At 38.8% G+C, this 25,286-nt stretch overlaps 2 protein-coding genes across 6 annotated transcripts in view; one reads left to right on the top strand and one right to left on the bottom strand.

The window, feature by feature from the left end:
* The first annotated feature begins 1,789 nt into the window (after positions 1-1,789).
* Positions 1,790-16,818, top strand: daw1 (dynein assembly factor with WDR repeat domains 1). Of its 2 annotated transcripts, XM_086164617.1 has the most exons (13): positions 1,790-1,847; positions 2,073-2,145; positions 2,941-3,085; positions 4,185-4,243; positions 4,325-4,447; positions 4,577-4,676; positions 7,382-7,489; positions 9,693-9,799; positions 9,967-10,069; positions 13,265-13,379; positions 13,557-13,633; positions 16,332-16,494; positions 16,684-16,818. In XM_086164617.1, the coding sequence occupies exons 1-13, from the start codon at positions 1,808-1,810 to the stop codon at positions 16,716-16,718; spliced, it is 1,248 nt and encodes a 415-aa protein (XP_086020743.1). In that variant the 5' UTR covers positions 1,790-1,807; the 3' UTR covers positions 16,719-16,818. The 2 variants fall into 2 exon arrangements, with proteins under 2 accessions (XP_086020743.1, XP_086020744.1); XM_086164618.1 differs by lacking the exon at positions 1,790-1,847 and having other exon boundaries at positions 2,092-2,149.
* Positions 16,819-18,780: 1,962 nt separating this feature from the next.
* Positions 18,781-25,286, bottom strand: part of sphkap (SPHK1 interactor, AKAP domain containing) — a 58,260-nt gene continuing 51,754 nt past the window's right edge. For 3 of the 4 annotated variants that reach the window (XM_086164614.1, XM_086164616.1, XM_086164613.1), the window contains exons 8-10: positions 21,205-21,275; positions 19,733-19,917; positions 18,781-18,939 (exon numbers count right to left, since the gene is read on the bottom strand). In XM_086164614.1, coding sequence (XP_086020740.1) covers positions 18,790-18,939; positions 19,733-19,917; positions 21,205-21,275 — 406 coding nt within the window. In that variant the 3' untranslated portion in view covers positions 18,781-18,789. The remainder of the gene's footprint in view (positions 18,940-19,732; positions 19,918-21,204; positions 21,276-25,286) is intronic. The other variant, XM_086164615.1, reaches the window with a different exon arrangement.

Genomic DNA, 25,286 nt, shown 5'->3' with positions numbered 1-25,286 from the left:
TTCAAGGAGTGTTTTCGTTGAAAACAAGAGTAACATGGAGTATGAGTTGAGGAGAGGTACTTGTTCTGAGATGGCCTACCAGCGTTCCTCCTTCTTCTGGCAAACCCCCTCTCTTTGGCCGAACGAGATAGGAGACTACGAAATGACCGGAGGAGCCTCAGTAGAGGCCCTGGTTGGATTGTATTCACCACTGACATTCCTACGGAGACAGGCGGGTCCAACTGACCTGCATTGGTTCTGAACCCAGAGGGCTGGATCTGTGTCTACCTCTGACAGGGGGTAGAGCTGGGAGAAGAATAATAGTTAGTCCCATGCATGAACTGTTGTGGGCTTCTCTCTCTGTCATAGTGATTATCAAGGTGAATAGCCAAATATATCAGTCCATCTAGAGTTTCAGGCTCATCCAGGGCTAATTTATCCTTCAATGTGTTGATGAGGGCATGAAAAAAGGCACTCTTCAGGGCAGGAGAGTTCAACTCAGACACAGCATGTCCTAAACTCAACAGCAAAGTTGGAAACAGTTTCAGGATTCATCGGAGCATCCCGAGATTCCAGGATTGGGCGGTGTGGTTGGGATCCTGGCCGGAGGTCAGTTTGAACTCCTGAAAGAATTCCTGGATGGTGCAACCAAAGCAGGATGGGTCCTGGAACTGGGGCTCAGACCAGCTTAGAATAAATGAAATATTGGCTTTGTCATGGGGGAAGCAATGCGGGGAATGATCGAAGGCCAAGGTGCACTGTAGAAGAAATCCCCCATGATGGCCTACCTCTCCGGAGAATTGCTCTGGCACGGGTGAGCTAACATCTCAGGAGGAGGCGAGAGCCTGGGAGACTGGGCGGAGGTGATGGACTAGGCTGAAGGCTCAGGAGTACCTGAGTCAGCTGATCCAAGCCCTGGTTAGTGTTCTCTTGTTGTAAGCTGAGGGACCTAAGAACAGCATCGTGAGAGTGGACAAGAGAGTTCTGTTCAGCAATGGCTCTCTGGAGAGCGTCCACTGGGTCAGAATGGCCAGATTGTTCTGTCATGTTTACGGAAGGTGTGCTAGACCCAAACGCAAGGACACTCAGGAGGCAGGGCGTCTTTAAGGGCTTATTGACGAGGAAGGTCCTGGGGAAGGTCACAGGGGTCTCAGGAACTAGGAGCTGGCCAAGGGAGACAGGAACCAGGGGCTGGCAAGGAGAGGCGTGTGGGGTCACAGGAACAAGGCGCTGACATGGAGAGGCATCAGGGGTCACAGGAACTAGGCACTGGTGAGGAAGCACAAGACAAAGAATGCAAGACACACACACACACACACACACACACACACACACACATTGATCAGCTGCATGTGTGCCGGCGCTCCCAGCTGGAATCATTCACCTGCTTAGTCAGGTTCACTTGTGACAGTTGGCTGCACCCAGAGCCCTAGCAGACCCTTAACCTAACTGAGGGAGGAGATAAAGAAATAACTGCTATTCAGGATATATGTAGTTTCCAATAAGCACCCAGCAACATCAATCAGTGGGATGGGGGACACTGAATGAATAAGGCAACTAACACACACGCGGGCGCGCACACATTAAAAAAAAAAAAAAAAGTTTTATTATTTGGTGAAAAGTAAATACGCTGCTCACAATTTGAAAACGCATCATTCGGAGTAAATTTCATTCACACAAATTGTATTCCTTCTATGCTGAAATACTCAGCCATGTGATTCGCCTCTTTTCGTACTGCGCATGCGAAGTCTGCGAAAAAAGAGCATGCGGTACATATCACCGTAGTAACGGTTTGTTGTCAAGTGAAGCGTCCACAACACAGCTCAAAATGAAACTCAAGAGGTTTCTTCTCAGATATTTTCCACCAGGTAATATCAGCGAATTCATTGATGTCAATAGTAACTCTGGTGTCTTCTAACTAAATTACAGGGCGGGGGCTTTTCGACTTTGCAATCATCTTAGCAAATCGAATATAACTTGGAAGATAATGTAGACAAATCGGGCGTCGTTTCAAATCCTGTGTTCCAAATCCCTGTCGTTTTGAATGTTACTTCTATAACATACTATTTTCCACTGCATTTCCGCTTTCGCAGGTATTATTCTGGAATATGAGAAAGGAGGACATTTAAGAAACAAATCAATCGACCTTTTGGATTTGACTCCAGAGTGCGTGAGTTTTACTGTAACTGAACCCCCAATGACACGTTTTGTTACTCGTAAACGTTTTATTATTAGGTGTATTTACAGCATTTAGGCTATTAATTTTATGCATGGTATGCGGATACTGAGATTGCATAATATAATCAAATCGTCCAAAGTTTATTGACTTGTTAGGAGATTAAAACGTCAACATTGCAGTTTTTATTCTTGTTTCACAGTTTCTCTTTATCATTGATTGAGATAAATTGACAGCTTTTGAAAAAAAGTCTTTGAACAGTGTCTCAAAGAAGCCTTTTAATGGCTAATATGGACAGAAGTATCCCAAACAATATTGTTATAGTTATATTTTTGATTTAGGATAGACTTTAAAATGTTTATTTCTCCAAACCACCCAGAATTTCGTTCTTAACACCTTTCATGACAACGTTTGTGGAGCTGTAACTTTATTATTACTGACGAGCATTTGCAACTGTGGTTACGTAAGCTTTATTCTCCTTAATGTGTCTGTCAAACTTGATGTGACGCACTTTTTTCTGGAATAGGAATTGTTTGTTTTTCACACCACCATCATCATCCTTGAGGGTGACAGGGCGTTCTACTCACCAAAAACTGAAACTCAAAATCACATTTAAAATTAAAAGTGTACTAATTATAATAATGAAATACTTTCCCTATTCATCAATATGGCTTTGATTTCTTTTTTTGTGAATGAATTTTCCCTAATTTCTCCAGCAGGGCATTATTTACATTGTTACATTTGATCAATCTTTGTTGATGTTCAGAGATTTTCCTTTAATGCAGAACAAACCCTGATGAGTTGGTTTCAGCAATGAGGCAGTCAGAGCCTCTGATCACAGAGTCCAAGGCTGATCAAGTAAAACAGCTTGTCCTTCGACTTCAACACAAACAGAGTCAGCAGGACCATCATAGGTTCTGGTTTTCCAAGGTCAGGCATTAGAGTTTATTTCATTTTTATATAGTGTATACCAATTAACAGATCTATATTTTAGAGTATATACACTATGTATAAGCATACTCTGTATGTTGGCTAAAATGAAAATTAACAGTTCAGTATTTATGTGAAATATTGATCACTTTGCTGCCTTTGCTTTCTCTACATTCACTGAACACCAGTGTTATTTAGCACTATTACCTTGAATCTAAGTCGTGACATTTGCCACAACCCTTAATACTAGTTTTTTAATATTTAGATACAGATACCAGCTTGATAATGTTGTGTTGTCTTTTAATTGACAGCAATGTATTCTCTTATAAACATGAACACAATGTGACTTGTTTTGACATTGAATTGTTGCTATTTTGGGGTCAATTACTGAATTGTAAAATCATTTTGGCATTTCAAAAAGCATTATTTGGCAATTCCAACATCTCTCAACTTAAATCCCTGAATTGTGGTCATAAATTAAAGTCTTTGTGATGTCAAACTGATGTTCGTGGGGCTGACTATAATTTGTGAAAAGAAAATATTCATCAGTCTTAAAAACAGTATCACTTGCCTAGGATCTGATTTAGATTTCTAAAAAAAGAAGAAAAATAAGATCACATTTTATAAAGTCTTAGTGGTCACAATTACATATGAACCAATCCATAGCATGGACAACTTTGAATATAGATTTATCAAGTAGACATTGGGTCATGTCATACTTTTAATATATATGTTAATCATCCTTGAAACTCCTGACACTGGGGATTTTTATCAATTCTATGGGAGCTCCCTTGTTGATATTTCCAGAGGAGAATTTAATCTAGATATATGTTCAATGACTGGAACTTCTTGGGTATGGCTGCAGCAGGCACTAGAGAGCAGCAGTGTTTTAGGTATTTAGCATTAAAAGGCAAATATGGACAATGATAAGAACACCAAAATGGTAAGAAACAAGACTAATGCATAAAGGTCATAGAATATTATTTGTTTCCTGTTAGTACATAAAATATAGACTGGCTTATTTTGAAATTTCATATGTACTCATCAAAATTGGCTTGGAGGTTATAATTCAAATCTTGTTTAATTTTTTGATTTTCAGGAGCTCAAGGCACACATACTCCCACTGACGAATGTTGCATTTGACAAATCAGGGTTCAAGTGAGTGTCTGCAGTGAAATAATGTGACCATGTACAGAGTGTTTGGTGCATTCCGGTTACAGTTACTCTTTAAATTTGCAGGTTCATAACTGGGAGTTATGACAGGACATGTAGAATTTGGGACACTGCCTCAGGCACTGAGCTGCACACACTCGAGGGACATAGAAATGTGGTTTATGCAATCGCTTTCAATAATCCCTTTGGGTAACATGCTTTTTTTTGAATTTTACAAACTCTGAGAGATACATTTTTCTCAATTAGATTTAGATAAAGTGTTCACCTGTTCAAATGAATTTTTATATTATAATAGCATTATTTCTCCATGTCATATAGAGACAAAATTGCCACTGGCTCTTTTGACAAGACCTGTAAACTGTGGTGCACTGAGACCGGGAAATGCTTTCATACCTTCCAAGGTCACACTGCTGAAATCGTAAGTGTTTCATTAAGTTTTGACATACATTGTCATTTTGCTATGCATTATACACAATTACATCAACTTATTTTACAATATAGGTCCCTCTCAAAAATTAGCATATTGTGATGAAGTTAATTATTTTCCATAATGTATTGATAAAAATTAAACTTTCATATGTCTTAGATTCATTACACGCAACTGAATAAGTTCAAGCCTTTTATTGTTTTAATATTGATGATTTTGGCAAAAAGTAAAAAAAAAAACAAAAATCCCCATCTCAAAAAATTAGCCTATGTCATCCCACATAAAAGTGCATAAAAAAAGTATTTTTCAAACAAAAAAAGTCAACCTTCAAACAATTATGTTCAGTTATGCACTCAATACTTGGTTGGGAATCCTATTGCAGAAATGACTGCTCAATGTGGTGTGGCATGGAGGCAATCAGCCGGTGGCCCTGCTGAGGTGTTATGGAGGCCCAGGATGCTTCGATAGCGGCCTTAAGCTCATCCACAGTGTTCGGTCTGGTGTCTCTCAACTTCCTCTTAATAATATCCCACAAATTCTCAATTGGGTTCAGGTCAGGAGAGTTGGCAGGCCAGTTGAGCACAGTAATACCATGGTCAGTAAACCATTTACCAGAGGTTTTGGCATTGTGAGCAGGTGCCAGGTTGTGCTGAAAAATGAAAGCTTCATCTCCATAAAGCTTTTCATCAGATGGAAGCATGAAGTGCTCCAAAATATCCTGATATCTAGCTGCATTGACCCAACCCTTGATAAAACACAGTGGACCAACACCAGCAGCTGACATGGCACCCCAGAGCATCACTGACTGGGTACTTGATACTGGACTTCAGGCATTTTGGCATTTCTTTCTCACCAGTCTTCCTCCAGACTCTAGCACCTTGATTTCTGAAGGACATGCAAAATTTGCTTTCATTGGAAAAAAGTACTTAGGACCACTGAGCAACAGTCCAGTGCTGCTTCTCTGTAACCCAGGTCAGGCGCTTCTGCTGCTGCTGTTGTTTCTGGTTCCAAAGTGGCTTGACCTGGGGAATGAGGCACCTATAGCCCATTTCCTTCACATGCCTGTACATGGTGGCTCTGGATGTTTCTACTCCAGACTCAGTCCACTCCTTCCACAGCTCCCCCAAGGTCTGGAATTGGCCCTTCTCCACAATCTTCCTCAGGGTCCGGTCACCTCTTCTGGTTGTGCAGCGTTTTCTGCCACACTTTTTTCTTCCCACAGAGGTCCCAATGAGGTGTCTTGATACAGCAGTCTGGGAACAGCCCATTCGATCAGAGATTTCTTTCTGTGTCTTACCCTCTTGCTTGAGGATGTCAATGATGGCCTTCTGGACAGAAGTCAGGTCGGCAGTCTTACCCATGTAATGAACCAGGCTGGGAGTTTTGAAAAGCCTCAGGAATCTTTTGCAGGTGTTTAGAGTTAATTTGTTGATTCAGATGATTAGGTTACTCGTTTAGAGTACTTTTTCATGACATGCTAATTTTTTGAGATAGGAATATAGGGTTTTCATGAGCTGTATGCCAAAATCATCAGTATTAAAACAATAAAAGACCGGAAATATTTCAGTTGGCGTGCAATGAATCTAAAATATATGAAAGTTTAATTTTTACCATTACATTATGGAAAATAATGAACTTTATCATAATTTTTTGAGAAGGACCTGTAGATTGTCTTCAACACATTATTAAACATTAAAGTGGGGATAAATCCCCCTTACCATCTGACATGCATTGTTCAAATTTAAAATTAGTGGTGAACCAATGACAGATGTCCTTTTTTCAAGTATTGCTGTGCAGATTCTATGACGTCATCCAGGTCATAATGGTTGCTGAAACTATCCTTACCTATCACCATGACTGGACTTACCCAATTCCTCGAAAAAAATCACCTAATTACCGCGTATCAAAGGGACTTAAGAATATCTGTAGCAAGTTTTAAGTGTTTAATACCACAGAAGAGGCTGACTGTAAAATCATGATTTTTTTTTGATCCACCAAGTAGAGTGAAAAGAGCTGTAAAGTACTTGAGGAGCAGGTTGAGTCACCTGAGTTGGGGTTTTGAATGGGGTTTGTTAGTCCTAAGTAAACTTCTGAATCTAACCACGTTTCCTTAGGGTAATCAGCCTCCTTTGGGGTAAAAATGTAAAATGTATTTTTTATCTGAAGAAACCACTTGGATGAGTAGTGACATATCTTCCCAAATTTAAGCAAATACAATCGCTACGATAACATTCTGAGTCCCTTGCTTGAAAAATGTAATAATGTTGCCAAAGTTAAAAAAAGTCACCTAAAAATAAAATAAATAATTATTCAGACTTTTATATTCCTATGATGTGTTATATTATAGGTTATAATCAATCCCCCAAAAATAATTCCAGACCATCGTGAAAATCAAATTTATCATTTAAGAATGAATCTGACATTCTTTAGATGCTTATAACATATTTAAGTATGTTTGTATGATCGAAGATAACAACTTTTATGCAAAGTTTATATCATGTCATTTTGCAAGAAAATATAACTGCATTGATTCAAAGTATTCAGTTTTAAAATGTATTGTTCTGGGCATAATATTTTTCTAAAAAAATTCCTAGAATTTTTTTTTTTTTGTGATAAGATTATGATTCTTCCCTTCAAAATGTTTTGCTATGGGATGGAGCACAAGAAACTACACAAAACTGTTTTGTTTTACATAGGTGTGCCTGGCCTTCAACCCGCAAAGTACACTTGTTGCCACAGGCAGCATGGATTCCACTGCCAAGTTGTGGTGTGTGGAGACTGGAAAGGAGGTCGCCAGTTTAATTGTGAGTCATTATTTCATTGTAAGCAATATCCCTTTGCATTAATGTTCCTTTCCCCTGTGCAGCCAACCAGTATAGCTGAAACATAATCATAGAACACTGAATAGTAGCAAAGTGAGCAACTGGTAGGTTAGCTGGGTCTGGATCTGCAACACTCAGGGGTATCTCTGCAGCTTGCTGTGTTTGCATGATTTAAGACTCTCTACTCCTTTACAGTATGTTTCAAGTCATTCTGTTCTGTATAGCAGTATCTGATTTAGTTTTACTAAATCAAAGCAGACAGTCCAACCCCTGCCATACCAATGTTCATCCAGGTGTTTCTGTCAGAAGTCACATCATTTCTCAAATGCAGAAGCTTCATTCCCACCCTGCACACCCACATGTTAAATGTTACGATGCGATCAATGATGTGTAACTTTCCTTTTCTAACTGCATACCCAATCTGGCTTATCTGGTTGTGTTGGTCCGTGAAAAGTTTAAACAGGCTTTTTAAATGTTTTCTACCAAAGTTTGATCTCTTTTTCCTGTGGATTACCATTGGTTTGCACTTTGCTATTAAAAACTTTTTATTGACGTTCATGAAGATGTGTCTTGATTGTAGACTTTGATAAATATGTGCCATTTTTTCCAGAGTGACTAGACTAGGTAAGAAACAATGAAATAGTTTTTCTACAGCAAGAGGACGGCTTATTTTATCATCAATAACAGTTATCCTCTCTTTTGTTTTAGGTCCACTAGTTCATTCCATTCAGTTACTTAAGAAAAATATCTTAGACTGTTGGCTTGACCATTTTTAAAGCTTTTCATGCTTTTCTCATCAGCTGAAACTCATGATGGATTTTTTAAATTGCACCAGTATTTTCCTTATACCAACAATTTCAGTAGTTTTCATATAGGAAGAACAAATTAAACAACAAATGTATTCTTTATTTATTATTCAACACTGAGAAAACAATACAGTAATGTTGACTGCTTTAAGCCTCTTAAAATTAAAATTGATGTTACTTACAAAGGTTAATACCTTTAAACAAACAAAATCCAAAATCTTTAAATTCTTATTGCCTTATTTTACCCTGGCCTTAGATCAAAAGAGAAAAAAATGCCTCAAAATCATATGAAGCCATGAAGAAACCTCTGGAAGAGTAGTGCAGAAGGGGTCTGTTTTCAGGATACACAGATATGCAGTAAATGCCATATATACAGTGAAAGCAACATGATAAGTTTTCCATATATGTTTAATGACAGAATCTTTTAATCAAGTTCCACATTTTTTGTTTGATGGATCCTGACTCTGAGTTGTGCCAGATTCGATGACTTAGATCCTGCTGCTTAAGAGACACAGCATGGAGAACTATTAGGAAACAATGTCGCTCAAAGGTTAAAATATGTCATCGTACTTTTCACAATATGGTTCATAGACTAAAAGTCTAAGAGCAAAATGAAGTTATTTGGATCCAAGATAATGAAAGCAGCTTCCTGTGTAATCAGAGCCACATTTTAGAAGACATGATATAATTTATCTGCTGTTAGTTGACGTCTCAGTGACACGAATTACCTGTTCCATTTACAGTATAGTTACAGTATTTGTGTGATCATGATCAAACTCCTATTCTTTGAATTTCTCTTTAATTTCGCAATATGTCTTTCTTCCTTTCTTAATTTTTCCATTAAATGCCCTGTCTAATACTCTGAAGTTGCTGTTGTGGGGAAGTTGATGAAACACCTGACAATGTTTGGAGCCTTCACTGCTCCACTGTTTCCATAAGAATTTTGCTTATTGATTAATTGATAACTGCGACATCTTTGCATTGTAGCACATTTCCTGTTTAGGAAATAAAGCTTTACTATTACCTGCTGCTTTGAGAATTTGCGAGTGAGATGTCACACAGCATATGTAAAGGAGTGATGCTGTTTTGTCAAACATATTAAATGGAACTTGCTTTTCTCGAATGTTTAAAACCACATCCATGTTTTCTCAGTTGATCACAAGTCCAAAGAAATAAAATCCAGTATCACGCAGTAAAAAATATACATGTCATTGGAAATGAAAGGAGGCATTCTTCTGATATACTGATGGCTTTTTTAAGAAAGAGGGGAGGCATTTTTATTATAATTATCATTATATGCTATTATCAGTAACAATAGAAGCACTGACTGTATGATTAAGGAAGGGCCTGAGACATTAAATGGTGTTCCCTCCACTCAGGGTCACACTGCTGAAGTCCTCTCTTTGTGCTTCAACACTGCTGGCAGTCAGATTGTCACTGGCTCCTTTGACCACACCGTTGCAATATGGGATGCTGCTTCAGGAAGGTCAGACTAAATACTGATGTTGAGGTTGTATATTCAAGGTTTGTTCAGATGTATGTGCATATGTTCATGGCATGTCAGTAAGATGAATAGAATGAATGCAAGAAACTTTTTTACTGCTTTACTTGTTTGTTTGTTTTTATCAATTTATTTTTGTGTTTCATTTTTAGATGTATCCACACTTTGAGAGGTCACAAAGGGGAAATTAGTAATGTTCAGTTTAACTGGGATTGCTCCCTCATTGTCACAGGTTCTATGGATAAAACCTGCAAGGTAAGGATGGGGAGCTGCAAAAGAAATCTTGGATTTTTGTGATAATATTATTAACTTTTATGACTAAACTTAATTTCAGAAGAGTCAGATACAGTCATACTATTTGATTAAGTCCATTACCTCCTTTCACCTACTGCCAAGATATGTCAGTGGGCGCCATTACATAATAGAGAAAACACAAATCTTGAACCCCTGATGTACATAATGAGTTATGCCCACAGGTACGATGAATCCACATTAATGAGTTTATTGATTGGAGATGGTTCAGAAAGAGAAGATGAAAGGCAAGAGTCTGGGACAGAGAGAAGAGGGAAAGCAAGGGTCTGGGGCTGAGAGTAGGGACTTTGAATATCAGGACTATAACAGGAAAAGGTAGAGTTGGTCAACATGATGCAGAGAAAGAAGGCTGATATACTGTGTGTCTAGGAGACATGGAAAATGTAGTAGGGCTAGATGCTTAGGAGTAGGCTTTAAGTTGTACTATCATGTCACTGACAGCAAGTGAAATGGAGTAGAAGTTATCTTGAAGGACGAGTTTGTTTGGAATGCTCTGGACGTGAAAAGAATGTCAGATAGACGTATGAGTCTGAAACTGGACTTTGAAGGTGTGATGGTCAATGTTGTTTGCTGCTATGCCCCGCAGGTGGGATGTGAGTTAGAGAAGAAGTAGCAGTTCTGGAATGAGTTTGATGAAGTGAAGAATATCCCCAGAGGTGATAGAGTGGTAATTGGTGCGGACTTCAGTGGGCATGTTGTTGCGGGCAATAGAGGGGATGAAGAAGTGATGGACAGATGTGGTAGTGAACACTTTTTTGTGACAGGCATTGACAGGAACATAGTGACAGGAACTGACAGGAACATAGGGCAACTTATAAGAGCGGAGGTAGGAGCACGCAGGTAGACTGCATCTTGTATAGACGAGGTAACCTGAAAGAGATCAGTAGTGACTGCAAAGTAGATGTAGATGAGAGGGTAGCCAGACAGCATAGGATGGCGGTTTGTAGGATGATGTTTGTGACTAGGAAGATCGAGAGTACAAAGGCAGAGCAGAGGACAGAGTGGTGGAAGCTGAAGGGGGTGTTGTATGGTTTTCAGGGGGGAGTTGAGAAAGGTTCTGGGTGGTCAGATGGAGCTTCCAGATGACTGAACAACTACAGCTAATGTTATCAGGGAGACAGGTGAGGGCTTGGTGTGTCATCTGGAAGGAAAGTATACTGTATGAGGAGACTTGATAGTGGAATGAGGATGTGTAGGAGTATATGAAGAGAAAGCGGTTAGCAAAGAAGAAGTGGGACACTGAGGGGACTGAAGAGAACAGACAGGAGAACAGGGAGAAATCCATGTAAGGTAAAGATAGAGGTATCAAAGGCCAAACAAAGGGCGCACAATGACGTGTATGCTCGGTTGGACAGTAAAGAGGGATAGAATGATCTATATAGGTTAGCAAAACAGACAGATAGAGATGGAAATGATGTACAACAGGTATGGGTGATAAAGGATATAGAGGGAAGTGTATTGACAGATGCTAGAAGAGTGATGGGAAAGTCAGAAAGAGTACTTTGAAGAGCTGATGAATAAGGAATATGAAAGAGGGGCAAGAGTAGAAGAGGTGTCTATTGTTGACCACGAAGTATCAGAGATTAGTAAAAGTGAACTGAGGAAGACATTGAAGAGGATGAAGAATGGAAAGACAGTTGGTCCTGATGAATTACCTGTGGAGGTATGGAAGTGTCTAGGAGAGGTAGTGGTAGAGTTTCTTACTAGATTATTCAACAGGATCTTAGAGAGTGAGAAGATGCCTGAAGAATGGAAACAAAGTGTGATGGTGCCCAATTTTAAGAATAAGGCGGGTGGACAGAATTGCAGAAACTATCGAAGGAAAAAGTTGTTGAGCCATACAATGAAGTTATGGGAAAGAGTAGTGGAAACTAGACTAAGAGCAGAAGTCAGCATTTGTTAACAGCAGTATGGCTTCATGCCTAGAAAGAGTACTACAGATACAGTATTTGCTTTGGGAATGCTAGTAGAGAAGTACAGTTAAGGCCAGATTTGTAGACCTAGAAAAGCTTATGACAGGGTGCCAAGAGAGGAACTCTGGTACTGTGTGAGGAAGTTTGGAGTAGCAGAGAAGAATTTTAGACTGGTGTAGGACATGTATGCTAGCTTTGAGACAGTGGTGAAGTGTGCTGTAGTGGTAACAGAGGAGTTCAAGGTGGAGTTGGGGTTTCATTAGGGATCAGCTCTGAGCCCCTTCTTGTTTGCAGTGGTGATGGACAGGCTGACAGATGTGGTTAGACAGGAATGTCCATAGACAATGATGTTTGCGGATAAGGTTGTGATTTGTAGTGATAGCAGAGAACAGGTTGAGAAAAATCAAGATAGGTGGAGGTATACTCTGAAAAGGAGAGGAATAAAGGTTGGTCGCAGCAAACCATAGTATATGTGTGTGAATGAGAGGAACCTGGGTGGAACGGTGAGGCTATAGGGAGTAGAGGTCAAGAAGTTGGAGGATTTCAGGTCCTTGGCGTCAACAGTCCAGGGCAGGGGAGACTATGTAAAAGAGGCGAAGAGACAGGTTCAAGCAGGTTGGAATGAGTGGAGAAAAGTATCAGTGGTATTATGTGATAGAAGACTATCAGCCAGATTGAAAGAAAAGGTGTATGAGACAGTGCTGAGACCAGCGATTCGGTATGGAAACAGTAACAATGATAAAAAGACAGGAGGAAGAGCTCAAGGTCGCAGAGATGAAGATGCTAAGGCTCTCTTTGGGAGTGACCAGGATGGATAGGATCAGGACTGAGTCTATCAGAGGAACAGCACATGTTATATGTTTTGGAGAGAAGGTCAGAGAAGCCAGACTGAGATGGTTTGGTCATGTACAGAGGAGGGATAGTGAATATATTGGTAGACGGATGCTGGAATTGGAGTTGCCAGGCAGGAGGTCTTGAGGAAGACCAAAGAGAAGATTTATGGTTGTAGTGAGAGAGGATATGAAGGTAGTTGGTGTGAGAGAGGAGGATACAGAGAATAGGGTTAGATGGAGAAGGTTGAGAAGATGATTGAAAAAACACTCAAAACAGCAGAAATATTCGAGACTGTAGATATTGCTACCACTTCAGTGTCCTAATTATTGTATTTGCTTGTCTACATGGTGCAGATAGTTGTGTATTTTCATCCATGCATTATATCTTTTAGTTGTGGGAAACAGCCAATGGAAACTGTGTGGCTACATTTATTGGACACAAAGAAGAAGTGTTGGATGTGTGTTTCGATTTAAATGGTCAACTTATTGCTACTGCTTCGGCTGATGGTGAGCAATATTGTTGCATTTTCATCTATTTCTCACTTTCACAAGTATTTTCGTGTATATTCCTGTATATTATGTGTGTAGGAAAAATTAAATTTGATACAATAGCCAAACCAGCAACATATAAAAAAAGGATACCTGTAAAAGGCTACCAATACTCTTTCTCTCTGTGACTATCAGGTACAGCCCGAGTGTTCAGTGCATCTTCACATCAGTGTGTTGCAACACTGGAGGGCCACAACGGAGAGATCTCAAAGGTTGGTCTCTCGATCCAAAAAGTTACCATGGATACCACCTTGAATATGGCCAGATAACTTGAAATTTCTGTCACTTTTCAGTCTTTTTAAAAGTTTGCCTTCTGGGTTAATTACTTGGGAACTAAATGTCAACCTTGTTTTCTGAAGTTTAATACAAATCTCTCATCAATGACTGATCGTAAGCTTTCCCCAATCTTTTATTTTGCACTCTTGACTGGTTTTATGTCAGACTATTTTCATAGACCTCCTCTTCGGTTGTGAAGGATAAATATGATGAAATAGAATTACACAAGAAGCGTAAGAGAAATATTAAAAAAAAAGTACAACTCACCCTAAAAGTGAATCCTTGGGATGCCATGTAAGAATAAGGAAGAAGCCAAAGCTAAAATCAGCCCGAATTATTAGAACAACTAAATATATTCAGATCAAAAAGCAGGATGATAAAAACAGTAAAAAGTGGAGCAAGGTATTAATAGGCTCTTGATGTGCATAAAGATGAGAGATGAAAATAAAAACACACAAGCCTAGTTTAGTTCAAATTGTACAATATGTGACTGATTCAAATGACCTTTTATTTCTATCATGCAAAATTGAAAATTTCAAAGACTAGCTAGCTCATTTTGTGACTCCTTGGCTGTTGTGACTTAACTCAAAAATAATTGAAAAATAACAAAGCTTTCCTTGTTCCGTTCTTTGCTGCCCAGTAACACATGACGCACTGACCAGGACTGGTCGCGGCCTGGTGGTTTAGGACTTCTTGCTTACAAAACAACCACAATAACAGTAAATCAGTGAGGGGGTAAAAAGAACTGCAGGGATAGACAAAGGACATGTTTATGATATAATGCTGCATTGATTATTCAAAACAACTTAGTAAATACGTCCTGAAGTTGTTTTTTTATTATATTTGGTAATAAAGTTATCTTCTTATTATATCTATTTAAACATTCTGTCATCCTGGATGTTGTTAAAAAGCTGCTAGAATCTTATTAGCATATGAACTTAGGGGTGACCCTGAAGTGGAAGGACAGCAGTTGTGGTTCAAGGCGGTTTCAGTGTCATGACATGTAGATCAAGTCTGGACAACTAGATTCTTTAAAAACTTTAATAAAACATGTCAATTAAAATGAAAATAACATAAATGACATCCATGAGTGTCCGTTGAAGTCTTTGAGCTTTGAATATTGCAAACCACAACTCTCATGTCAGCCTTTTATCAGGTGAAATTGAAAAATGTATGGTGTAAAAGTATAAAATGTGTATACAAAAAGACAGACAAATAATCCCCCTATAAGCTTGATTAGATGCTCTTTTCCTTCTATTCCAGGATGAATATCCGCCTGTATTCTCCTATCCTTCTTTTACTTATTCATGCCATGTGGTAGATCAGTGGTCCCCACCCTTTTTACCACCGCGGACCGGTCAACACTTGACAATTTCACTGCTGCCTGGGGGGTGGAGGGGTGGAGGGGTGGGGGGGTTGGCCTCACAGCGCTCTGACTCGTGACTGGTTGCTATCGTAACGTTTAAGTATCCCTTCAAAATAAGATTCGGATATGCCATAAATACATTATAAAGAAAATTTTATTCTTATGAACATTTCAAACATTTCAGAATATGGAGTCAATGTCAAGAAAACTAAATAGTGCATTTGCATTTACTAATGTGGTGGCCCTCAGTAATGTCTTCTGTCCCTCATGTTCCTTTTTTTTTCTTTTAAAATACTCCTGGAGCTTGGTCTCTAAGTGGCGAAGCAGTTTTGAGAGCCGGTTGTCACATATTATGCAAAGTGGGATTGGTATGTGGGAATCACCGACCGGAATAAAACCATATTTCAAGTCAAATTCCTGGTATTGTCTGTTAAAAGCTATCTTTTTCTTGGAAGTAGGCTCTTCTCCTGTCTCTTCACTGGGTCTTTTCCCCTTTGCAAAGAAACTGTCCTAAGACGTCAGTTTCTTACGCATTTTGCTAGCTTATGGGTTAAATTTTGGTGCACAAGTGACTCAGGCGTCACCGGGAGAATCATTTTTCAAAATAAAAGGTTTTTCAAAATAAAGATCGTCCAGACTCAGATAATACATAAAGCAGAAATAATTAATTATTTCTTGTGCGGCCTGGTACCAATTGATCCACGGACCGGTACCGTCTGAGGAATGCAATATGTTAATCATAATTGTTCAATTCAATGTGTTTAACCTTTTATGACCTCTGAAAGCTGCACAGTATTTCAGCCTTGTACATGTTTAACTTCTATTCTAATCATATTTCATTCTTTAACAGTGTAAGGTTCTTCTGTTTCTTAGTTTCTTGGTCCGGTTTGGTCATTCTTTGGTGCTCTTTTTCAACATTCAGTGAAAACACTCCTCACTTTCATGGCCATCTACATGGCCTGTATTATTTAGTCATCTCCTCTTTCTGCTCTTTGAGGATATAAATTGATTCAGGGGATAATAAGCCTAGTCACCTGTACTACAATCAGCTTTAGCCATGATTTCCTTATCATACCATATGAAAAATTGAGTAGTGGTGCTAGTGGACATTTCAGCCAATCTAGATATTAAAGTGAATGCTTTGCCATCTTTACTTCATTCAAACAGTTCTGGTATGCCAAACATACCCTCTCTCTGTCTCTCTTGCACGTGAGCAAGCTTTATTTACCACTCTTGTCGTAAGACTCCTGACTCTGCCTCTCTGGCAGATCTGTTTTAGCCCACAGGGCAGCAGGGTCCTGACTGCCAGTTCAGACAAGACAGCTCGTCTGTGGGACGTTCAATCAGGCGTCTGCCTCCAAGTCCTGGAGGGACACACAGACGAAATATTCTCCTGTGTCTTTAACTATGAAGGCGACACCATCATTACTGGTATACATGCTCACTGACATACACACACCATCTAGTGCATCTGAAAACAACACAACACAGTTATAAAGTAGCCTTGAGCAGTGGATGAACTGTTCCTTGTTTGCCCTTCACAAATGCTTAATTGCTCATTTTGGATGAAAAAGCTTGCAGCTGTGTAACCACCTGTTCCTGTTTTTTTCTCCTCTGCAGGGAGCAAAGACAACACATGCCGGATTTGGACCTGACGTTTTGCATCACCACCATGTAGTATTTTTTTTATTGTCATTATGGGTAATAAAGCCACATTAAGATAAAAGTTTTCGACGTATATAAGACTACAAATATACATGTAATTTATAATATAACTCGTTGCAGTCTGTCCAATGTTCCTCCCATGACTCAACCTATTTTTAAAATTAAGTGTTTACCTCATTATAAAACTGCAGCTCGTCATGTTAATTTCCCCCTAAATCTAGTCTTCTAAACTAAACTTATTGACACATGGATCTTTCCTTCCCTAAGCCAGGTGTGGAGTTTTCACTAAAACAATCCCCACAATTCCGCTATATGAGAACCTTGTATTTTCTAGGCTTGTTAAATATTTTCCAAGTGCAGGGGTTTTCAATTAATTATTTCAATGCACATGTAATTTATTGTTCTTATTTTTTACCGACCCATATTATAGTTTATGTATATTAATTAATATTAAGATATTATAAATGATTTTCAGGTAATTTCAAAGCATTAATGATCAGCTCTTCACAGGCAATGTATTTTTATGTCTTAGATTTGTGTTTATAGGCTTCATGAATACTCAACTGTTAGCTTTGCATTGGACTACTTAAAAATACCAATATGAGAAAGTTGTTATTCAATCTAAGTCCCGGAAATATAAATAACCTGGTCAATCTGCTCTGGTCTTTAGATCAGAGTCCAATTGGCAGCATTGAGATGAGTAAATCTCTGCTATGCAGTGTAATGTCTGTTATGTGTGTTTTTATTTTCTTGCTGTCAAATAAGGCGTACCATGATAATAATGATGGGTAAGTCAATTATAACATAGGTCTTGGATAGCTATGTTTTGAATTGCATAAATTATCAAGAATACTTGTATTTTTTCATAACAGGAATTTATTGATGTCAAAAGATCAGTACTTTCAGTTCTACAGTGATGGTTAAAATTGTGTGCTTCTTTTCGTAATGCTGATGCAAAGAAAGACACAACATTAATTAAAGAAATGAACACAACTAATTCACAAATCAGACATAATAAACTTTACTTTCTGACGTAGCAAAGGGTAAAGAAATCTCACTTCTTGAAGGTGCAACAGGTCCAAATCTACAGTACCGGTATACAGTACAACAACAAATATATGATAGGTTCTTACATACATACACACTACCACATACTTGTGAAATAATATCGAGGTAACAACAGAGGTGGTATGTTGGATGATGAACACAATACATATCCTTTTTTCTTTTTTGGTTTACATTTTGTTCAAATAAAACAACTCATAAGTACATATAACTTTATGGCTTACATTTTAGTTTTAATACAAAAAGTTGAACTGCTGGGAAACTTAAAACCTGATTTTTTTAACTCAGTAATTACCCCCTCTCACAATATATAGATAAATTAAAAAAAAAATTTGTTTGGTAGAATCTTTAATATATACATGTTACGGGTCTCAAGTGTGATGACCCCAGTAGCAAAAATGTTACCTGTGTTAAGCAGGTGGAAGAGCGGAAGTCAAGAAGCGTGTACTTGTTTCTCTCTCGCATCGCATCCCAGGAGACGGCGGAAGTGCCCACTTTTTATTGCTCCCGGTGCAGCGAGAGAGAAAAAAGTTCCGCCCCCCCCCTGCTTTTACAAAGAAAGAAAACAAAATATTAGAACTGAAATAAATCATCCAATAAATGTGATCATCTTATTTTAGGTGTGCCACACATACACAATTTTATACTGTATATAATTTAAAGTTGTTGAAACCTGTTGACAAGTCTCCTATAGGCTAGTTCAGTTCTATTACGATTTGTCCAACTGGTTTGACTACTGGTGGTTTGTATGTGGTCTCACTAAATTGGTGAAACAAAACATGCTTTTATTAGGGGGAAACTGAATCATTCATGAGTACAGACGGACAGAAAACACATGCTGAGGCCAATGGATGGGATAAGTGTGTAAAATATCTTGGTGTGCATTGTGCTATCAACTTTAAGTAGGACACACTTGTTAATGAGACAAACAGGAAAACGTTTGAAGGGTGGGTGAGCACGAGTTTTTGTTTGCAGGATGAAGAAAGGCTTTTTGCCTCAAAGAGTCTCCAGGAGCCAATCGAACAGGTTCGATCTGCCTTCGTTGGACTCCTCTTTCTCACAAAACTTGCAGAAATGAACCACAGCACTGTATAAGTCTGCAACACGCCAACATCTCTGAGATATTAGCTGCACCACCTTCTGGAACTGAACACACACACACACACACACACACACACACACACACACACACACACACACACACACACACACACACACACGATGAGTAAAATAAAGTGTATGCAGATTCACTTTACAAATTGCTTTCAGGGAATTCTCATAATGTTGATTTAAAACCTGTATGGAATAATAAATTAGATATAAAACACAAATAGATTAACAGAGACAATCTATACCATAATGAGGGGAAGTTGGCTCCCCTCCATTATTCAATTTTGTGTAGTTTTTAGTAATTATATTGTTCTTTTTAAAAAAATGATACGGTGATGTTAAGGCACTTGCTTGCAAAACATGTGTTTCAATGCTGGTTTGGTTAATTTTTCATTTTGAGACATTTTCTCTGTCATTTAAAAATAAAACATTTTGGAAATGTTCTTGATAAAAATTCGAGAATTGATTTGTCATTTCATTTGAATTTCTAGGTACTAGTCAGACAAGACTAGTGAGACGAGACTAATGAATTGGGGGTAGTGTGGTAATGTGTTTTTCAATTGTTATGATCTGTTTATTTTTAAAATAATGAACTTGAGACAGTTAAGCTGATTTTGATGTACTCTTTTGTTGAAAAATAAAAGCACATTTTGACACTTTGTTGTAATTGTGATTGGTTTCATCTTTTGGTAAAAGGGGTTGCCAGTTAGTGATGTTAGTAATTATCCAATGATTTTGAAACTCGTCAAGTTAAATGAATTAAATGACCAGACAGCATACAATGGATTGTCAACAAAATGAACAGACAAAAAAAACAACTTCTGCCCACCTTTGTGGTCCTTATTTCACTGGATTTCCTTAAGTAGAGATTGGCGAGTCCCAGCTCAGAGGCAGCGATCCATTGCAGAGCCACTTTCACCTCAGAGTCCATGCTCTCTGTTTCAAGGTCGCAGTTGACCACAAGTATCTCTCTGAGATTTCCATCACTGCCCACTGTCCTCGCAGAGCTTTTCTCTGGAAGGTCAAATGGGATAAGATATGCTACATTAGTCACATACAGTATTTCTCAATATTCATATTCTCTGCTTTTTCTTATTTGATTATGTTTACACAGTGTTAGTATGCAAGCTCAAGTTGACTTTTAGATTAAAATTAAAAACAACTTCATGATGACTAAGAGCATCAGACACACATCTGTTCACTGCCAAAAATGACACAAAGGGAGCAGATGTGCCATCGTTCACATGATTAGGAATCAGCAATCATAACAATAGTTCACATCAAATGATAATCTTTAAAATTAGTCTTATCCAATCAACTCATGTTCCTTTTTGAGTAGTTTCTGATAAACAGCTGAATCACAATGCCATAAATACCTTTAATATGACTTTGCAAGTCTCACACTGCACAATTCAAATGCTTCCACTGAATACTGTATCAGCAGTAAGATTTCAGCCATTACATCATTTCTAAACACATGACAACTGACCACCTGTAATGCCAGGAGACCACAATCAAATATGATGACAAAACTGACATTTCCAATCTTGTAAAATCTCACATGATTTTAATCAGTAGTTGGTGAAACCCCAAAATATGTTATTTGTCTAAGGTTTTTGACCTATCAATTATGGTGGGGCTACATCAGCATTGCACACCCACACATTAACAGGTATGCAGAAATTAAAGGAACTATAACCTCATCCATCAGAGGAGAAAATTCCAACATTTTATATGAAGATGGTTTGCATCCCTAAGCTAACCACCCTTCACAGCTCTGTTCATCAATTTCAGTGATGTAAATTGTAAAAAAAATTGCCAACCAACAGTAATCAAAATAAACAGCCATTTACAATCTCAGCTTATTCCCATTACCAACAAACATCCTGTCCTCCAATGGAAAAAAATTTAATGCTTATATTTTGGAGGAGACTGAAAAACATTACGGTCGGCATTTTACTTAATACTGTCTCCATTATCAACACAGAGATGCACAGAAAATCCATTCTCACTTTTACAATTTGTAACGTGCTTAAATAATATACTTCACTTTTGATACATATATCGTTGCATCGCTGTTGATTTGAGGCTGTTTATGCAAAGGTTTTATTTAAATGAAGTTATTGTCTTGAGACATTTAAAGAAGTCTGTCTTTTTCAGTATTATCAAGACACAGTAATTCAAGTATAAACAATTAAGGGATTGATGTCACAAACCCATTTATTGAGAATAGACATGTTCAAACTGATGAAGTAAAGAAAAAAAGCCAGTAATAGCGTAACTATTGAAAGCAAGACTTACGCATGATAGTCTCCTCTGACGGTGCTTGGTTTACCCATTCTGCTTCCTCACTGGTACAAAAGAATTTTAGACTGAATTTAATACAGAAAAAAACAAAACAACATAAAGGAACACATTTTTCAAACCTATAGTTGTATGCAGCATCAACATATCATATGCATGATCATACACAGAGTTTTGAGGGTTTTAAACATTTATTAAATTTGCCAAGAAATATACATGCTAACATCACCCGCAAAAGGGAATAGTGTCAGCTGAAATATGAGGTGTACTTTTGGACCAGTGATCTCTGTTAACAGATGTGGCGAACAATCATATATATCTCTATCTATCTATCTATCTATCTATCTATCTATCTATCTATCTATCTATCTATCTATCTATCTATCTATCTATCTATCTATCTATCTATCTATCTATCTATCCATCTCTCTCTCTCTTTCTCTCTCTCTCTATATATATATATATATGTATACATATATATATATACACATTAGTGACGTGCAGTCAGGGGAGGCCATGCCTCACTTGCCAATCTTAGATAAAATGGTTATATTTATCAGAGATTTGCACTATAATGGTATTTTCAATTAACTTTACCAGTTTTATATTTTTTTTATTCAAAGTCGCTGGATTTTCACATTTACTGTTCAAATACTGAGAAGAGATGTGCAGTGAGGCTGCGGACTGTTGAGCCTCAACTTAGATTGCGTAATGACAGCTGACTGCTGGCATGCTCTACACTAAGACCATATTGCTGTCTCTATGTCGCTATTAAAATGTTTACACGCTTTTGCTATATGAACTACATTTCCAATGTGCAGGTTTTTTTTTCGCCAACAACTGTTTATGTGTATATGTGTTACTGTTTTCTTCTGCTGAGCGATCTTAAAATGGCTGTGAAGAGCCACTAAGTGAGGCACGCAGTTCTTCTGCCTTATGGTAGGCGTGCCTCACCAGCCATGAACCATTGCACATCAGTGATATATATACAAGTGGGTCAGTTCTTGGGGTAAGTGGATGCTGAGGCGTACAGTGAGAAGAGGTTGTCAACTTTCTGCGGTCAATCACTACAGACCTCCAAACTTCATGTAGCCTGCAGATTAGCTCAAGAGCATTGCTCAGAGAGCTTCATAGAATGGGTTTCCCTAGCTGTGCACCTGCGTCCAAGCCATAGATCACCAACTGCAATGCAAAGTGTCAGATGAAGTGGTGTAAAGCAAACTGGACTCTAGAGCAGTGGAGATGTTTTCTGGAGCCACAAATCGTGCTTCTCTATCTGACTGTATTGTACATTGTACATCGTATCTCCCTGTACTCCTGTCTGTTCTCTTTAGTCCCCTCAGTGTCCCACTTCTTCTTTGCTAACCGTTTTCTCTTTATATACTCCTGCACTTCCTCATTCCACTATCAAGTCTCCTACTTTCCTTCCAGATGACACACCAAGTACTCTCCTACCTGTCTTCCAGATAACCCTGGCTGTTGTTTTCATCTGGAAGCTCTCCCTGACCACCCAGAGCCTTTCTAAACTCCTCCCTGAAAATCATACAACACACTTCCCTTTTCAGCTTCCACCACTTTGTCCTCTGCTCTGCCTTTGTCCTCTTGATCTTCCTTGTCACCGGAGTCATCCTACAAACCACCATCCTATGCTGTCTGGCTACTCTCTCACCTACAACTACTTTGCAGTCACTGATCTCTTTCAGGTTATCTCGTCTATACAAGGTGTAGTCTACCTGCGTGCTCCTACCTCTGCCCTCATGAGTTACCCTATGTTCCTGTTTTTTCTGGAAAAAAGTGTTCACTACAGCCATTTCCATCCTTTTTGCAAAATCTACCACCATCTGTCCCTCTGCATTCCCATCCCGTATACCAAATCTGCCCATCACTTCTTCATCCCCTCTATTGCCTTCATCAACATGTCCATTGAAGTCTGCACTATTACTCTCTCATCTCTGGGGACATTCTGCATCACTTTATCTAACCGACCCCTGAACTTCTCCTTCTCCTCAAATTCACATTCCACCTGTAGGACATAGCCACTGACAACATTGAGCATCACACTCTAAATTTCAAGTTTCAGACTCATAAGTCTATCTGACATTCTTTGCACCCCGAAATCATTCCTAACAAACTCCTCCTTCAAGATAAGTCCTACTCCATTTCTCCTCTTCTCAGTACTATCGTGGTACAACTTCAAACCTGCTCCCAAGCTTCTAGCCTTACTACCTTTCCACCTGGTCTCCTGGATACACAGTATATCCACTTTCCCTCTCTACATCATGTTGACCAACTCTCTACCTTTTCCTGTCATAGTCCCAATATTCAAAGTCCCTACTCTCAGTCCCAGACTCTTGCCTTTCTCTTCTCTCTCTGCTTCCGAACACACCTTCCTCTTCTCCTTCTTTGACCTACAGTAGCCACATAGCATTAGCTGAAACGCCCCCACCACAACAGTTTCCTTTGGTTCCCTGTAGGTCATCGGTACCAATGGCGGTCGTTGTTAACTCAGGCCTCGACCGATCTGGTATTATCTGGTTATTAAGGTTGATTCGCATGTTTGGTTTTAGCAAAAATTTTATGCCGGATGCCCTTCCTGACGCAACCCTCTGAATTTATCTGGGCTTGGGACCGGCCCAAGGAGACACTGCCCCGTGCCCCCCTGAGGCTAGCTGGTGGAGACACCGGCCAGTGCCGCCTTGAGGTTGCATTTTAAATGTGAAATGAATCAAGCTCTCAAAATGACAGCGTTGCTCTTGAATAAACATAGAAAACCTAATAAATAGACAGGACAATGTTAGAAGTTGCAAGGAGCAGTGGGTTATTTTGTGGTACAGTCAACCACACTTAAATTAATTAACAGTCTTTTATTTAATATTCCCACTAGCCCTTTGGAATCAGCCATTAAAAATTTACCTCTGATTCATTCATCTTTACAATTGTATGCATCTGAACATGAAGCACACCATTTTTTGAGCTTGTCTCTGTCTGCATAATTGTGCCATATAAAGCTTTCTTTTCAAGACCCCTCATAAACTTATTACAATGACCATGGACGTACCACATTTTTTCTTTCAAAGATAAGATAGAAATTGATCTCGCAGCAGGGAAAATTCAATTGTTACAGCACCATTGTAGACAGAATCACTTCCTCAAAGCATTGAATCCTACTAGAGCAGGTGTATGATATGGAACACAGAGTCAAGCCCTGACATCTCATTGTCAAATAATGCCTAAGCTGTAGAGGTTAGTGCAGCAGAGGATAAATTGATATTGGTACAGGAGAGCACAATTGTCAGCAGCAACGGGCCGATGGAAGTGGGCAGCTGGTGGAAGTAGGAGCATTTGGAACAGCATCAAGGAGCGTTGATGACTGACCCCTCACCCAGCTGGATAAAACTACTGGTCTCTTTGTGTGGGTCATCTTCAGGGGTTATATGGGACCAGCTTTCCATGCTCTCTTCACTGCTAGCACTCATAGAGGACCTTTCCCTCCTCACTACTGCTTCCACCAGCAGTCCCTCTCACTGCTGGGAGAGCAAATTGCAAAATGGTGGAAGTGACCATTGAAAAATTGCGCACATCTGCTGCAATGTTGCTTTGGCTTTTGTTACACTATAACTCTTGGCACTATTCCTATAGATATATTTTGTTTCAATAAAAAATGGGATTCAACTAATTTGATGCTAAATAGATACAAGTACATTTTGATGCAATGGTAATTGCACGATACAAAGATAAGAAATTCAATCTTAAACATATAGTATCCTTGATTTTGTGTGCTGATCATAAGAGAATGCACCTCGTCCTAACCATGGTATTCAAGCAGAGGAAGTCTGCACACATACTACATTACCAGATAGCATTAGTCACATCACAGCTAAATTGTCAGCCTGGTAAAATACATTAATTCCCCTGTGACTTGATCCTTGGTATGCCTGCCACTCATTGAGCTAACTGTAAATAATAAGCTGCATTTACCAGACAAACACAATGTTTTGCACAGCATTCATTTTTCTTGCTTTTTCGGACAAATTACAAATTACAGGCAAATTACCTAACATAAAGGGCTACAGGGCTGT

This window comes from Fistularia commersonii, chromosome 18 (genome assembly GCF_037954325.1).
Source record: "Fistularia commersonii isolate RoL2024-O1a breed Wild chromosome 18, RoL_Fcom_v1.0, whole genome shotgun sequence".
Lineage (NCBI taxonomy): Eukaryota > Metazoa > Chordata > Actinopteri > Syngnathiformes > Fistulariidae > Fistularia > Fistularia commersonii.
This window is presented reverse-complemented; position numbering and strand designations above follow the sequence as displayed.